General features: G+C 33.1%; 1 protein-coding gene across 1 annotated transcript; it reads right to left on the bottom strand.

Moving 5' to 3' along the window:
- Nucleotides 1-3870: 3870 nt before the first annotated feature.
- On the bottom strand, nucleotides 3871-5244 carry LOC132759512 (uncharacterized). The gene is made up of 2 exons (XM_060751300.1): nucleotides 4878-5244; nucleotides 3871-4178 (listed from the first exon to the last, which is right to left on the bottom strand). Exons 1-2 carry the CDS (start codon nucleotides 5242-5244, stop codon nucleotides 3871-3873), a joined length of 675 nt encoding a protein of 224 aa, XP_060607283.1.
- Between the last annotated feature and the right edge of the window lie 12819 nt (nucleotides 5245-18063).

Genomic DNA, 18063 nt, shown 5'->3' with positions numbered 1-18063 from the left:
TAAAATTTAACTTGTAAGGAGGGCAACTCCTCTCACCTTATTACAGCGGTCTATTGAAAATATGCGCTGCAGATTTACCTCCCTTAATTACGCGCATTTCTAGTCATATTCAAGTAGTTAACACATTTTCTTACATGTATAAAATCACGTTTACAAACTATTAAAGCATGAAACGTGTTAACCACAACGATTCATACTACCTGGCAAGCTCTCGAGTCTATAAACTGTTGCTATCTTTAAAGTGCATACAAGCAATAACAGCTTTTCATCAGATTATTTCCTACTTTTAGTATTTCAAATCAGGTTTTTTGCAGATTCCTTCTTGAAGAGGCAGTTGCCAAATATGATATCTCTTTTCTATAGCATTGATTGTTCTTTTTTTTTTGTTTTGTTTTTTTTTTTGGGGGGGTGGGGGGAGGGGTTTGTTGTTGCTGTCGCTGCTTTCTCCTCCTTATCTTTGAACTAGTTAGATTACAGCAAAATATCACTCCTCAGGTTAGACAATTTTGTTCTAAACAAATTAAAAGTGTTAAATGTATCACTGTCCACGATGGGGACATACCGGTTCTCCCATCGTTCCTCACTCTAGCAGGATGTTTTTGTTTTGTTTCTTAAAAAAATGTGGGCATAACGTATCGTTAAAGGACGTTATTATAAGTACATTGTAAATCAATAAGGTTACTTTTGTTGTGCATTTGATTAAAACGAAGTTAATCCCCTTATTGACACAATACAATAAAGGTAATCTCTAAACAAATATTTGTAATCTTTATACCATATGTTTAATTATAGACTGATAGTTTATGCATGCTAAATTGTTTATGTTTATTTGCATGAAATGAAAGGAAACAAACTTATGTAAATATGAATTTGAAATAGTATAAAGTATATTGCAAAGATCCAATTCATCATGATGATGATTACTGAGCTTTTTGGAGTCCTGACCATGTATGTCGAGTCCTTATCATGTTTGTATAGTCGTCACCATGAATGCAGAGTCGTTATCATGTATGTAGAGTCGTCACAATGTATGTAGAGTCGTCACCATGTATGTAGAGTCGTCACCATGTATGTAGAGTCACCACCATGTATGTAGAGTCGATATCATGTATGTAGAGTCGCCTACATGTATGTAGAGTCGTAATCATGTATGTACAGTCGTATCCACGTAAGTAGAGTCGTCACCATGTATGTAGAGTCGTTATCATGTATGTCGAGTCGTTATCATGTATATAGAGTCGTCACCAAGTATGTAGAGACTTTACATACATGTAGAGTCGTCACCATGTATGTAGAGTCGTTACCATGTATGTAGAGTCGTCACCATGTATGTAGAGTCGTTACCATGTATGTAGAGTCGTCATAATGTATGTAGAGTCGTCACCATGTATGTAGAGTCGTAACCACATCAGTAGAGTCGTCACCATGTATGTAGAGTCGTTATCATGTATGTCGAGTCGTTATCAGTATGTAGAGTCGTCACCATGTATATAAAGTCGTCACCATGTATGTAGAGTCGCCTACATGTATGTAGAGTCGTTATCATGTATGCAGAGTCGTAACCATGTATGAAGAGTCGTCACCCTGGATGTATAATCGTCACCATTAATGTAGAGTCGTCACAATGTATTAAGAGTCGTCACCATGTATGTAGAGTCGTCATAATGTATGTAGAGTCGAGAATGTAATTAATATTATATTTCTTAACTTGTAATAATGCTTTTATTTCTTTTAATTAGACTTTTAAATCTAATTCTTATTAATAGTTACTAAGTTGTTATTTAATCCATTACGTCATATACACGCCTTTTAACGCCTTTTTCACCCCCCCCCCCCCTTTTGTTGTCTCAAATGGTGAAAAAATGCTTTATTTAGGCACCCAACACTTGTTTTTGTTTGAGAAATGTTGTTAAAAAAGTGACCACTTTTTCGGCGCGGCCCCCCAACCAAAAGATACATCAGGGGGTAGCCAGAAGGGGGATGTGTCCCCTTCTGTTTGGGGGATTTGAAGTGGGGCGGAGTCCCCCTCAACGCCAAGAAAATTTTGGACTTGTGAGAGGCTATAAATGACACCAGATTGATCATAAGGTAACGTGTAACCAACGCTGACAAGCATTTGACTCTATCTCAATCCATTGAGAAGTTGCAGCACTTTGAAAATCAAATATGATGGAAAAACTCAACGCAAAATAGTGATTTTTGGCAATTTTGAGATATCCCCTCGTTGCCATGAAAATTTAAGCCTGAGCATGTTGTTGCAAGGGCAATGGTCCAGTCAACATTTGTGCCAAGTTTGATTAGTGTTGAAGCAGTTTTTATAGTATTATAGCAATTTGAACTTGTAACGGGAGACTTTTCAATGAAAACAGCCATTTTTCACAAAATGCTCATGAAGTAATGGGTTAAGTATGAGTAAAAATTCCTATTAAGTTAACACACAAGTTTTTTTTATCTGTCCTATTTAGGAGAATGGAAACCCAAATAAGGTTATTTTTTAAAGGTGAATAAATCCTAATAATAATTTTAAAATTTCTGAAAAGAAGTCACAAAGTGATTTTTATAACAACTTATTACGGTTTTACGATTTTGCGCCAGAAGATTCTGCACCGGCACACAATTGAAAACGAATGAGAATTTCGACCATGCGACCACATACATGCATCGAGGATATGAAGTTTTTTTCAGTTAAATTTGAATTTGTCATGAAAACATTGAAACCATTCCATTATTAGAATACTTTTATTTTAATAAAATAATATACATTTTTTTAAGTGTTTTTTTATCCTTCATCCAAATGTTTATGAAAAACTGTTCTGTAAACCTGCAAATATAATGATTAAACCATATATTATAACTAAGAATCCAATATATGCCTGTAATCAATGGTAATCACCACCAACTTAAAACTTCCTCCATTATGAAGTCTTCATCTTTCATTATTCCACTAAATGTCTAACTGGGAGCATTATTCCACTACATGTATGTGAGCATTATTTCACTAAATGTCTAACTGTGAGCATTATTTCACTAAATGTCTTACTGGGAGCATTAATTTACTAAATGTCTAACTGGCAGCATGATTTCACTAAATGTATGTGAGCATTATTTCACTAAATGTCTAACTGTGAGCATTATTCCACTAAATGTATGTGAGCATTATTTCACTAAATGTCTAACTGGGAGTACTATTTCACTAAATGTCTAACTGGGAGCATTATTTCACTAAATGTCTAACTGGCAGCATTATTTCACTAAATGTCTAACTGGCAGCATTATTTCACTAAATGTCTAAATGGCAGCATTATTTCACTAAATGTCTAACTGGCAGCATTATTTCACTAAATGTCTAACTGGCAGCATTATTTCACTAAATGTCTAACTGGCAGCATTATTTCACTAAACGTCTAACTGGCAGCATTATTTCACTAAATGTCTTAATATATCTGTACTCCTGCAGATGAGCTTAAACACAAAAGAAAATGTAAAATTTATTGCAATCCATGTGGCACGGTACACGATTGGCACAACTTATGACACCAGTTATTTAAACAATGTTTTTTATCTGCAAATATTATATCTCACTATTTTTGCATTATATTTTTGTTGATTGCAGCACATGGTTAGTGCCTCGGGGTATATTAAGTCCCTTCATTTATTCGCTTGGCAATATTCACCAACTTGAAAAAAAAAAAACACAAAATTAACATGAAGACGTCCTGCTTTAAAAAAGCTTACAGTGATTACAGTAATAAAAGTTTATGATTTTCTTTCAAATTCTTTCTTCTAAATAACCACTGAACGAGGTTTGGGATTCGACATCGTCTGACGACCGACTTGTACAGCCCTCTATGGTCACCACATCTCCAACCTTCAGAATGAGGTACACAGAGTTCGACAACTTCCGTTGTCCGCACCATTGGACCCGTCCTGTGGATCTACAAAAGCTCTCACCTTACCGGTTCCGTTCAGATAAATGGAACATCCGGCAGCGTCCGTACTGGAAGACCTCTTTTTCATGATGTGTAAGGAAAAGTAGTAGAGCCCGCTAACAGGGCATGTAAACGTGCCAGTCGATGTATCAAACCCATTACCTTCGTTTGTAATGATCTGGGTGAAAGTCATAGAGTTTGCACTAGTACCCTTCGCAGGTGTAGAGACGGTGAATACCACGACTTCCTCTGAAACATAAACAAACTACATGTATTTGTAAAGTTTTGTGATTTGTTTCCGATCTTTTTTTCAGACTGATTTCCTGAAAAGTTGTTGTTTTTTTGTTGTTGTTTTTTTGTTGTTGTTTTTTTGTTTTTGTTTTCAAATCATTATTTCTATAAAAAATACATGTAACTGCATAAGCGGCGTCCGTGGCCGAGTGGTTAAGGTCGTTGACAAACCATTTACATATTGTAGGTTTGAATCCCTTTGAATTTTTATATCTTAAGAACTGTTTACTTTTGGTATCGTGTTACAATTTGCAAAAGCATACTTATATGCTGTATACAAGAACTATCAGAAATTGCATCTTTAGTTCTGTGGGCAATTGGTATAATTATAATGAATTAGTATTTTGTTGTATGGAAGTCACAACAATTCTTTGTTTACATTTTGCTACCTCTACGACACATAAAATGAAATTTAAAAAAATATGTTTTAGTCTTACATAGGCTAAGAGATATCTTATATGAATTCTATTTTTAAAAAAAATGTTATTTTTTCTCCATTAATTTTACGAAAAAAAAATTGAAAACACTGCTTCAGGAAAGTAGGCGATCTTTTAGACAATCAAGGATAAAGAAATTCTAGCATTGCAAATATGAAATTACTTACACAATGACAAGAAAATACGATTAAGATTTCTTTAAACATTTATGTTAACTGACCTTTCTTAGGTTCTGATTTCTCTTTCATCTTTTTTTCTAACTCAATCTTAGAATTCGCCAAATCTTTGAGCATTACTGACGTCACATTTTTCTGTCTCGCAATCTCTTCCGCGTTCTCTTGTTTGAATTTCCCTAACTCTGCAGCAAGTAATTTAACGCGCTCCTCTTTTTCCTTTTCCTCCTTTGCCTTTATTTCATTAATAAAATCTTCAAATTTCTGAACTTTGTACTCCAGTCTTAATTGTTTCATTAACATTTTCTCATCATAGTCAAATTTCGATAAACATTTCGGCTCTCCGTGCTCTACAAGATTTCCGTTGACGACGGTCAGGCATAGTATCACGACGGAGAAATATTTTGACAACATATTTTGCGTGTTACACCAGTGGCCGTATGTAAGTAAATATTCAGCCGTTACAAATCGTTTTTCTTTTAAGTTATATCTTATCTATTGCAGTTCTTCTTCTCATAAACTTGCACGTACATTTTGATTAGATAGCATTATATTTGAGAAGTTGTTTTCCTATACATATTATGGGCTGTTCATAGTGATTACTCAATTTATTTCGTTCGTTCGTTCGTTCGTTCATTCCTTCCTTTTTTCTTTCTTTCTTTCTTTCTTTCTTTCTTTCTTTCTTATTTTCCTTCATTCATTCATTCACTCACTCACTCACTCACCAAACCCCTCTCTCTCACACACTCACTCAATCACTCACTTCACGTATTAACTCACTCATTTATTGTTTCTTTCATTCAAGTGAGGTTTAAGATGTTTTATTAATAAATGAATTGCGCAATTATGTCTCAGATAGAAAGACTCGAGTAATTCTGATGTTACAAAACGTAAATATTTAGTTATGTTTATCTAGTAAGCAAATAAGAACTAAATAAGGACTAAGGTAATTTCCTTCTTGATCAAAGGCTTTTGGTTGTTACAACTTACAGATTTAACTTGGACATTATTTGGACAAGTGAACTTGTCTGTAATGACTATGGCAGGTCTGTTACAAAATTAATTAAAAATTCTATAGTATTTAGTATCAGTCATAACAACAAACCACGAAATAAATATATATGGGATGTTATTGGCAAGTATGAGATTCGTGATACAAAATTTTATTACTTAATATTCATTATATAAAATTAATGTTTATACGTAATCACTTATCAACATTTTTTTTCTTCAAGCAATATTTTGTTTAAAAAAAATATCCAAATGAAACATTTATATTATTGCTGTTATGAATGTTTTAAAACCTCACAAAAAACGTGCCTATTTTAGAACAATGCACTTTGGAATTATATTTCTATATTTTACCAGCCCTCCGTAGGAATATCTCAGATTCATTCACGAAGAAATTATTTTATCTGTGCCATGAATTTGATCTCGAAATATCCATGACCCTGTGAAAAACTATGTTGGCAGCAAAGTTATTCATATCTAAAACCTTGGCAGAATTAAATTTGTTTATCTTTTAATTTCGTATTGAATGCTAACCATTGTTTATTCAGATATGCACGGTGTTTAACTGGTTAGGTTGATCATCCATCCTATTTTCATCCGCCAAATGCGGTGATATGGTTTGGCGTTGTCCGTCCGTCCGGCGTCCGTCCATCACACTTTGCAGAAGCTTTATAGAATTTTTTTTGCAGAATTTGAGTTATTTTTGTCAGGGGCATAACTTAACAAGGATTGAATCATGAATGTATAATTTAAAACTTCGTACAGAGATACATATGGGTGGAAATCCGGAACACAAGCACAATAAGTCATGTGATAAAGTGATCGTTTATTTACTGTGAAATAAAATAAAACTTAAGAAAATGTTACGAGTAAAAAGACCGCTAAAGTTTAATGAAACTTTATTTTAAAGCAACTCATGTGATATCCTATATGTATGTATATTACAGGAACATGTTTGTGTATTTATATTTGAATAAATAAGATTATCATAGAAAAGTTCTGGCAGACAACACATTAAAACACCCGCCTTTATTTGGTAAGAAGAAATCCATTTAAGAAACAGTATGCTAATGATCATATTAAATACAGTTTCCAAGAACAAGTAAGTGTGAAAAGAGTAAAGCAAGGAATAGAAGGTAAGCATAACTAGTAATGTTTATGTAATTTATATATTTTTTATTTATTTATTTTTTCAAGTTAATCTGAAATAGGGGAATAACCATAAGATATTGTGCTTGCACACTGAACTTTTTACAAATGTGCACTCTCAGTGTATAAAGGTTAAAGAAAATAACAAAATTGTGACGAACGGACGCATACACGGACGGAAACCATTTTCTATATCTCTTTTGCCCCCTTTTTTGGTGTGTGTGTGGGGGGGGGGGGGTAATAGTATATGTTATATATAGTTTTACATTTACAGCTATAATATATACGTGTACATTTTAACTATTCGATTCCCTGTTTCTTCGGAACTTGTAATCCGCAGGTCTAACATTATTTACATTTTTCTGACAATAAAATTGCACTTCACGAAAACGAGCTTGCCTTTAAATATAAGGTCTTATCAAAAGGCCGTTGAATGATGACTAAGGTTCAAAAATGTCAGGAGCTGATCTTCTGGATCAATACGAATTTTCCATCCCGACGCAGCCGTTGACCAGCAAAATATCGTTCATCTCAAGTTCTACAAACATAGACGTGGAAATACCATAGCTTCCTAGTTCATCATGCGTGCCAGAAAAACCAACCTCCTCGTACGGTTCGAAAAATGCCCTTGCTACGTTCGTGCCATTAACAGAAATATAGCAACCGATTTCGTTGGTAGAGAATCCCCGTTTCTTAACCAGATGTAAACTAAAGAAATAAAGTCCATGGACAGTACACGTAAAGTTTCCGGTCGTTGTGTCGTACCCACTTCCTTTGTTCGTTATTGTACTCGTGAATCTCATTGAGTTTAACTCGAGTCCTTCGTCTGGGGTGGAAACTGTGAATACTATATCTTCTGTAAAAAAACAAAGAGATATATAATTTTCGTTAAATCTAAAATATCGTATTTTTATGAGAAAATTGGGGAAAATATTTGTTAAGGTATTAGATGTATAATTGGTTCTTATTCAAATGGCGTTTAAAACATTATATTATTAAACTTTACTTTATTCTGGGTATAAATACTTAAAAAAATATAAAAGTTTACTACATGTATCTTGTTTAAAACATTTGAAAGTTCATTTTTTGTATCGGTTTTATACAACAACAACAATTTTGTTTTCATCATCTATAGAAAATTTTCACTTATTTCATATTTTCCTTACATGAAAAGTGATAACAAAGAACTATTATCTTTAAATAACTACAATTAAATCAATGTACATTGTTTATGAACAGATTTTTTTATTATTGAGACATGTGTACCTGTTATTCGACATCAAATAAGAAGTGGTGGGATAAGAAACCCCGTCAGATTTTTTAAATGTCACTGAGGCATAAACAAATTTTTAATAATGGATATCTAGAAACTATTCTTAACATTTTTGAAAAATAAAAAGAAAATCGCTGATTTTAAATTATATCATTTTATCTAATTTCACACATTTCACAGTAAAAATTATACAAAAAACTTCAAGTATTTATAATTACAAATTAAAGATATAATTCAAGAAAGAAAGTCATGATCTGATTAATCAAAAAGGACAAAACTTGGAAAAGAAATATTCCCCGTTCTGTGCTTCAAACCCACGCCCTGTCTCCTCACTGAAAATTACTCTTCAGAAAGGAAATACTGCCATAGGCATCTAATACCTTAAATGTTTATTAAAATATCTTATTTTCTTGGTTGTTTATTTATCCAAATATTGTTTCATTTCTTGCATTAGTGTAAACAGTTTGACAAAAATGTGTTGCCAAAACACTGACTACAAATTGTTTGAAACAAAACTCTCACAAACTAATGATCTACAAAACCTTTGATAAATCTGCTGTAATTTGTAACTGCATTGATGACTCTATCTAAAACCCGTTTAACTGAGGCCTCCTGGTGAATCGGTGATGAATTCAATCCCTGTTCTGCTCTTTCAATTACCTTGTTGAACATTTCGGTAAGACCTGCAGTGCTCATGTTTTGTGTGCAATCATTCGGTTTCACAAATCATCAATGTCGTTATCGAACGATACATGGAAGTTTGATTTTTCGAAATTCTTTTCCTATGTTCATTTATTTCATTGTAAAACAGTGTTGCTCGTTGTGCTTGCTCTGATACCAAAGGGTCCTTCATTTCTTTGATTTCTTCTTCAAATCTTGTAATCTTTTCTTCAAATCTCAGTTGTTTTAGAAGCATCTTTTCATCATAGTCAAATCGTGAATAAACTGTGGTTCGATCTCAATACTGTTCACCACTGTAAATAAACACAAAATAGCACAAAAGTAGGATTCCATTATGTTAGATAACTAAAAGCGGTCTAACTTGGCACCATGATTTAAGGCTATCACCCTTGTTTATTCTTACTATTCAGTTTTCCTCAAACTGATTGTGCATAAATTATTAGTGGAATTTTCATGTAAAACTCCTCATAATCAATAATCTGATATGCCACTTACTGTTGAGTTCATAGTAGGGTTACTCGTTATATTTTCAGGTAGTAATGTGAAATGAAATTGAATTGATGGACTCCGTCTGATCTGAAATTACGTAAACTGTATGTAAATAAAAGTGTTTCTTCGATGCACGTACCTATCGCATTGATAACTTTTCCATGTTTAGAAAATATAACACATGAAACTTTAAAGGCATATTCGACAGTTACACAGACATATAGACAGATTGATAACTGTATATTATCATAGAGCTTCTAAGATCAAAAGCAATTGTTAAATATTGCAACTGTTAATATCACTGCATCTTTACAGTACTGGAATCGAAATAATTTAACTAAATTAAATACAGATGCACATGTATGCCAGGCTGAACATCCTTGCAGACGGTGCCAGCATTGTACTTATGGCTAACGAACTTTAGAAATTTCTATTTATCTTCATATTCCAAGATTGATAGAGTTCTAAAACATGGAATCTTGAAAAGTGCATTTCACAAATTCAGGGGGTAAGAAACTGACAATAGAGTGCGTAATCTGCCAGATTTCGGATATTTGATACATGTAGAAAATAAAAAAAATAGCGAAATAAAAATTAAAATGTAACATTCAAACATTGTTAAGTCGCCTCATACGATCACGCAGAGATAAACGGTGGCTGCAATTCCGATGATTCAATCCTAAAAGACAACCTGTCCGTCACATGGTGGATAAGTATCATAGAATATTGAAAATAATAACAAATACAAAATTATCCACTCCGTCTTAAGTGTAATATTCAAGATTACTGTTAAGCATGTAAATATGTTTGAACAAATATAAACCATTTGTTTATGAAAGACCATCATGCATGCAGATGATATTGAAAATATTTGTTTGTTTTGCATGTACGATCGAAATATACATTGTAACAGTATTTCACTGAGTGGTCACCAGATGCAATTTTGTCACGAGTGGCGTAGCAAATGTAATATCTGGTGTTCACGAATGAAATATATTTTAATTTCACATGCAAAATAAACAAATTTTCTATTTATATTTCACGCATTTAGTAATTTTAAATCAATTTTATTTGTTTTGCCGCGTAACTTCATGTGCTCTTCTCCATGACGTCAGCACATCATGACACCACGGCACCATTGTTGAAATTTCGTTCTGTAAAATTTTCGAATTTTGATACAATTTCAACACAATGAATACAATTATTTACTTGCTTCAAAATTTAGATACGACGGAATTTATTCATGTTGTTAATTTCATTTAGTTATGTAAATATTTTGCACGGTTAAGCTAGATTAAGATAAAATGAAACTGAAATAGGGAGGGTTGATGAAAACGTAATGGTAAGTTTGAGATATATCCATTTGAATTGTGGTATCATCTGATCAAGAAAGTAAACAACTTTAAAGGAAGAAAGGAAGTCTTCAATAAGATTTCGCGATAACATCAAACAAATATCCAGATTAATTAAGCAGAGTCATACATTTCTTCATTCTTTCATTAGAAACTTAAAGCTTATTCCTTATGTGGAAACAACGGCTTGCAACGAGGTCAGCTACCCTTAGATAACAATCTTCAGATTTCTAGTCCGACGCGTTAACCACTCGGACATGCCACCACTCACACGAAGCGTTTGGTTACAAACTTACGTGTAAGGAGAGGTGTTAACTAAAAAACATTTGACTATTTTTCATTGTCTCCTAAACATCATGAACAGCCCACGACAACCTCGGTAAAAATATGTTATTCTCGTGATATTCTCGTTTTTATAGGTGTGAAAGTCAATTGATGCGATCTCACTCTTGAACAAGTGCATGTAAGGACCTTTCCACTGGTGTAACAAGTAATATGTTGTTGAAGTATTATTCCGTCGTGAAACTTTGTCTTTCCGTCGTCAACGGAGAACCTGAAGAACCTAAATGTTTTTCGAGGTTTGACTATGACGAGAAAATGTTAATGAAACTGTTAAGATTTGAAGACAAAGTTCAGAAATTCGAGGATTTCATAAACAGAGTTAAGGCGCGAGAAGCAAAGGAAAAAGAGGAACGCGATAAAAATTTGCTGCAGAGTTTGAAGAGTTTATGAATGACGTAAAGACGACAGAAGAAAAAGAACGTGCGGAACGCGATAAGTTCTTTGCCGCAGAATTAGAAAAAAGTATTAACAAAATAAAGGCGAGAGAAGCAAAGGAAACAGAGGAATGCTCTAGTTTGGTTGTGGCAGAGTTGAAAAAATATAAACAAGAGTATGCTGACGAAATTGAACGACAGAAAAATTTGACGTCAGAAATGCTCGAAAATATGGCCAATTCTAGGATGGAGTTTGAAAAAGTTCATGAACAGATGAATGAGAGAATGAAAGGCAAAATATGATTAACAAGATCAACAAGGAAAGGCGGCGTTCAATGAACGCAACCCCATAAGTTTTACAGCAAATATTTCAGGAATGCATGTTAAATTATTCTTGTTATTGTAAATAAGTGATATTGCCCCCTTATATATGATCTTGCGTAGAAAATCCTTCTAAAAATGCTTGAACATAAAACATTTTTATTGAACTTATCTAAAATAAAAATTACATAAACGTCAACAATAGTCTGAAGAAGATTTAATGTTTGCATCTTGGAGATTAGGCATGAGTTTGTTAAACAAGCTGACAGGACGTACTATTTTCTGTTGTTGTAAGTAAGTTTGTCAATTGCAACAGAAAGGTGGGATTGTAAGTACATAACAAAAAACATGTCTCCATACGTTAGACATAAGGAGGCAGTAAACAGTTTTCAAGGCTTCTCGGCATCTACTTCTACTGCCTCGTATACAAGTATGTAATCACACACCTGGAATAAATGTATTTCATTTTCAACATAAAATATGTTTCTCACAACAAACAATCAATTAAACATTCCTAACTTCTAGTGGTTTTTTTACAGCTGTTTTTAGACAATTTTACAAGAACAGCCAAAATGTCTGCCATTGAAGGCCTATTTAAACATTAAGGCCGATGCATGTATTCTATTCTGCATTGACTTTGTCTTTTCGAACACCATACAAGCTAAAATAATAACATAAAACGCGGTATCCTTACTATTTAAAGTTTTCTTAAACCCTATAAATTGAAGAATTGATTGTCGAGCTAGTTCCATGAAATATATACATACGAGTATTCAAACTCAAAAGGTACCCTCTTCAAATGCATGGCTACGACGAGTGAAATCAATTTAAATGAATAATTGAAACGCGATACTTGCCAGTGAAACTTAAAATATAGCAACTATAAATATTAAGAAGCTCACATATGAAATTAAAATTCAAAACTGTTCTTCATGTGTAAAATTGACCATGGCAAATTCGAAATTAGTCAAAAATACTGTATACTGCTTCTTATAGGGAGGGCGTTCATTGCAAAAATTCCAGACATGTTCCCTGGAATATGCGAACTTGTATGCCTATCATTTTTATTGTATCCGTTTAAATTGAAGGTTCCAGTTTTATATAACAAGTTCAACAACAAGAAATTCACAAGTGCAAGCAATACATATGCAAGTTTGCACACCTATAGATATTTATCTGCACCTGAGATATACAAATAAAATGTAAAACTCGAGTACAGAAAATTGAGTAACATTGAAAAATGTATTGGCGCAAATTATATTTGATAAATATGCGAGTATTTGAAAAATAGGATTTTAAGGCGGGCAAGGAAATTTGCTTCCGAAATTAAGAAAGTGCTTATCCGTAACATATAGTTATGTGAAATTTTTAATAAAGTATTTTCAGTATAGATAAATAATGTTTTAATAAACTTGAAGCTTATTGTCACTTTCATTCTATATTCATTTTCTTTTTTGATTTATTTATCAAGTTCCTAAAGTGGACGCCGTGATTTCTTTGCCAAATATATGTGAGTAATTTTAAGAGACAGAAAAAATAAACAACGATAAGTCTAAAACAAAATGTTTAATACTTCTACTTATTTTTTTTTAATTTTTAAGGCACCACTAGAAAGTTTATGAGGGTTCTTTAATTTTACACCAAAATTATTAAAATGCTCAAAAAATAAAAAAAGTTAGTAGTGTGATTTTCAGAAGGTAACATGATGAATTATGGAAAATAATATTTTCCTTAATACATTTTTATTTGTAATGCATTATAGAATTATAGACTATACAACTTAAGAAGCACTCTTTTATTTCAATCCAAAAATAACAAGTTTGATTAAGAAAAATAAAAAATAAAAGTTTTGGGACGCCTTGTTTTTCTTACAAAATTTGAGAACATATTTAAAGTGGAAAAACGATAAATTTTGAAACAAAAAATGTAAAACCTCCCTTTACATTTCCAATTTCAAATACAGTACCAGCACGAAAACAACTTCAAATGGAGACAAGCAGATTTTGTACCATTTATTTCTTTATTTCAGTCTCATCTTTACATGTATACATAAAATTATAATTATGTAAAACATAAAACACAAACATAAAATACATGGAAATCCATTCTAAATAGAATTACAGGAGACTATATGTTTTATTTTTCCTCTTAGAGAGACAACTCCACAGACCATATCACAGCAGTTTACTGGTTTATGCACTGAGGAATTGTCCCCTTGGCTACACAGATGTCATATGATCATTATCATTTTCACCAAAGGTTATGTAATGTTTTAAAACACAAAACAGCAATAATATTCACACTATTGCATGTTTTTCTTACAGATATTTACATTTTGGTATAAAATGGGACACAATGAAAAAAGAAAGCACAGCTGTGAGAGGTTATAAACGGCCCTCTGAAGCCTTAAAGCATTTCCTTAGCGTTGCAACCGCAGTCCAGTAACCGCTTAGAAACTCCACCTCCGCCCCCACTAGTGGAGTCCCCTCTTCCAAAACCAGAAAATGAATGTTCATCCACTGTATATGCTGTTAAGAGTGAACCGGGCATTCGGGAAGCGATTATTGAAATCACAGTGCCTGAACATATTAGCACCATCGTCGTAAACAAAAGCGACCGTAAAAACTTCTATTACATTATAGATTGATAAATGCATTTCATTTTATTATTGCTTGTCTTTTATTACAAATAAAGTAACTATTCTTGTTCAGTGATGAAATGAGATACATTGTTCAAAAGACTAGTGTTTTCTGTTATTGTTTTTTTAAGAAGTAGAAAATTGTTCACTATTTACTTCACTATAAATTATGTATTACATAAAAATTTACTCCGCATAAAGCGTGCGTTTTTCTTTTCAGTTAAATACAAACATGATAGTTATATCAAACACTTTACTGTGATGTGTGGGATATATCAAACACTTTTAAACTTCTCTGATAGCCCGAGAGAAAACAGCTGTGGTCTAATTAAGATTATGCAATGCTGTTAAGCGGTATCTGAGTAAATTAAGCCTGAACGATCCCTGCCTTGTACGAGAGCTACTTTCGCTTGGTTTGTTTATATGAAGATAAAGGATGTTCAGTATAATCACATGCATATCAGATTGCATTTTTCTGTTTGATACATGGTTAGTCTGTGGCTGGTAAATGTATTTCATGCAGGTCAATTTTCAGTTGCTTTGGTTGGTAAATGTATTTCATGCAGGCCAGTTGCTGCTTTTTGTAAGTCTGTAAATTTATTTTTGAAAAAAAAAATCTTTTCCATATTTATTTATATTACCCAATAGACTACATTTCAAACATTGTTAAGTATTCATATCTTACCTACCGGCTCTTTTGTTAAAAGCGGTCAGGTAAATCATTTACCGACCGCTTAACAGGTCTGCTTGTTTGTTTGTTTCATTTTACGCCTTTCCCTAACAGTATTTCAGTCATATAGGCGGGTAGTTTCCTAACCATCGTTTCTGGAGTGTAACACCAGTACTAGACTACCTTCTTCCGTGCTTAACTACCATAGCATCTCCCGGGGATCGAACCCACGCCAAAAAGGTAACTGGATAAAAAGTCATCGACTCTAACCCCTCGACCACGCCTCGGTTATATGCAGACCTGTTTTTGTTTTATTGATCTCTATACAAATGAAAATATGTGAAGTCGAGAAACTCGTTCATTACACAATATTCACTGTTTGTTTCATTTTACATGTACGCCTTTCCCTTACAGTATTTCAGTCATATAGGCGGGTAGTTTTCGAACCATCGTTCCTAGAGTGTTACACCAGTACTAGACTAATAAATATCTGTCATATTTTGCGGTTTGGGTCGGAATATCCGTCCCGAGGTGACCTGCCCATTGGGCGGTAACGAGGCTTGCCGAGTTACCGCCCATGGCCGGGTGACCGAGGGACGGATATTCCGATCCAAACCGCAAACATATGTCAGATATTTTTTCTTGCATATTCTTCCATATTCCATTATATTTTAAATTCTTTATCTTTATTTTCAATTAAAATTTATATCCTTACAACGTAACTACTTTCTTTCAACAGCGTATGAATTACAAAATCATTCATAACGGTAAAATGACGTCATTTTTATCGTGCCATTGTACAGCACGCGACTCATCTGGAACCCCACATGCCAGATGAAATTTCCGGCATGGGTAAAACTAACAGAAACGCCAGTCTGATATGCAAGAATACCTTCTACCGTGCTTAACTACGATAGCATCTCCCGGGGATCAAACCCACGCCAGAAAGGTAACTGGATAAGAAGTCATCGACTCTAACCCCTCGACCACGGAGACGGTTATATGCAGACCTGTTTTTGTTATAATGTTCTATATACAAATGAAAATATGTGAAGTCGAGAAACTCGTGCATTACACAATATTCACTGTAAACGCAGAAATTTTGAAAAATAACGCTGAATTGTGCAAATTCATATGGGTTTAATGACCACTTCGAATCTTAGGAACTCGAGAACGGGACCGCAGATTGCGGCGCCTATTTTCGATCGTGTAACGGTTTCTGCTACATCTAATATCTATTTCACGCGTTTCGTTAGTAAAGCGTGAAATATTTGTCTATTCGTAACGTGTATAGTTTATAATGTAAAGTATTGGTCAGTACTTGTGCACGAGTTTTACGTGCTTGATAGTGTAGTTTTTAAAGGTTTATGTGTATGAAATATTCATTCTACCAGACGATTCAGTACAAGCAACATTTTCTAGTAAAGATAATAGGGTGGAAATATATGCATATGCACATAATGTTTTTTAATTGTCTTAAAACATTAGCTGAAAATGTAAAAGTAAAAATCAGACTTTATACATACATGTACATCAATCGTTATTGTATAAGTTAAAATCAGATTTTATGCATGTATCAATTGTTATTATATAATCATTAAGAAACATCTTTTTTCTTTTTTGAAAATTGGTAGTAGGGTTTTGATAATATTTTAGAAAATTATGTTGTTTTTTTTTGAAGAAAAATAAATATGAGTATAATTTTTCTTTTATATGTGTATTGGCTATAAGCGCTTAAATGATGCTATAAGGTTGTTGAATTTAACTGTTTTATATTATTCATACTTAAAGATGTTTACAATAATAATTAGATAAATCTATTTATGGTTTTCAATGGCAAGATTTGTCATAATGAATATTGAATAAGCGATGTTCATAACTTTATATCCACAAGGAATGAGGCCCGACATTCAAGCGATCTGACATTTGACAAACGGGCACAGGTTTTTCAGAGAAATTTCATTTATTTTAAATGTTTTTGATCTCTGTTGTTTTCTTGGGCGAGTCGGTTCGCATACTTAATATTTGTGTCTTTCCTTTCCGGCGTAATTAATTTTCAAGACAGTTATACATAGACTAGTCTTTGTGTTTTTTCTCTTTTATTTTTAAGAAAAGAAAAGTATACATTTACTTGAGATCTCGTGGATATTTGGTTATATTATTTTTTGCAATATCAAAGCTGCTTAGCTTCATTAACTGCTGTTGAATTTGTTCCTCTCTGCAAAATAAATCGCACGTCTGGTATTGCATTTATGTTTTTGTTATTTCTTTAAACGAATGATAGTGAAGAAAAGACATATATTTCAGTATTATCCGAGTATATGGCCTAAAAAAATATATTATCTATTCTTTTAAAAATTGTCAAATTTTACGGTATTATAAAAAACGACAAGGAGTGACATCCGCCATTCGCCGTAACGTTTTCGGCATGAGTGTTTACCCTTTGGCTACAATTGATTACTATTTTTTTCAGAATTTTGTTCCCGTTATTTTTTGTCAGCTATCAGGTATCGTCCGGATATAACGTTCACGGTTTATTGTTTACACGTGTTGACATGTATATGCGGCATTGTAACGGGTGTATACGTGTTTTGATTTGTTAACATGGAGAAAACAGACTATTTAATAATATGGTCCAACTGATTTTGCCTAACGGAAAAAAGAAATATTAAAACATGATACATAGATAAATATTTTTGGCCTTAATCTGGTATTCATTACTTTAAAAATTTAAACAAAAAATAAGTATATCAAGGGGGATTACTTACGCCGAACGTTGCGGTAAATGGCGAATGTCACTCCTTTTCTTTTTTCATTTGACTGATTTTTAAATAAGCAGATTACATGAAATTGAGATAAGATAAAGACCACCCGCTCGCAAAATATGAAAAGATATTCAAAAGTCTGACAAACAATATGTAAAGCCGCTACGG

This window comes from Ruditapes philippinarum, unplaced genomic scaffold (genome assembly GCF_026571515.1).
Source record: "Ruditapes philippinarum isolate M1 unplaced genomic scaffold, ASM2657151v2 ctg4005_1_1_1_1, whole genome shotgun sequence".
NCBI lineage: Eukaryota > Metazoa > Mollusca > Bivalvia > Venerida > Veneridae > Ruditapes > Ruditapes philippinarum.
Note: the sequence above shows the minus strand (reverse complement) of the source record. Positions and strands in the feature narration are given on the sequence as shown.

Coding starts and splice junctions, on each gene's coding strand:
- LOC132759512 (XM_060751300.1), bottom strand. CDS start 5,244: ATGTTGTCAAAATATTTCTCCGTCGTGATACTATGCCTGACCGTCGTC. Junction 4,179..4,877: donor GAAATCAGAACCTAAGAAAG/GTCAGTTAACAT, acceptor TTTATGTTTCAG/AGGAAGTCGTGGTATTCACC.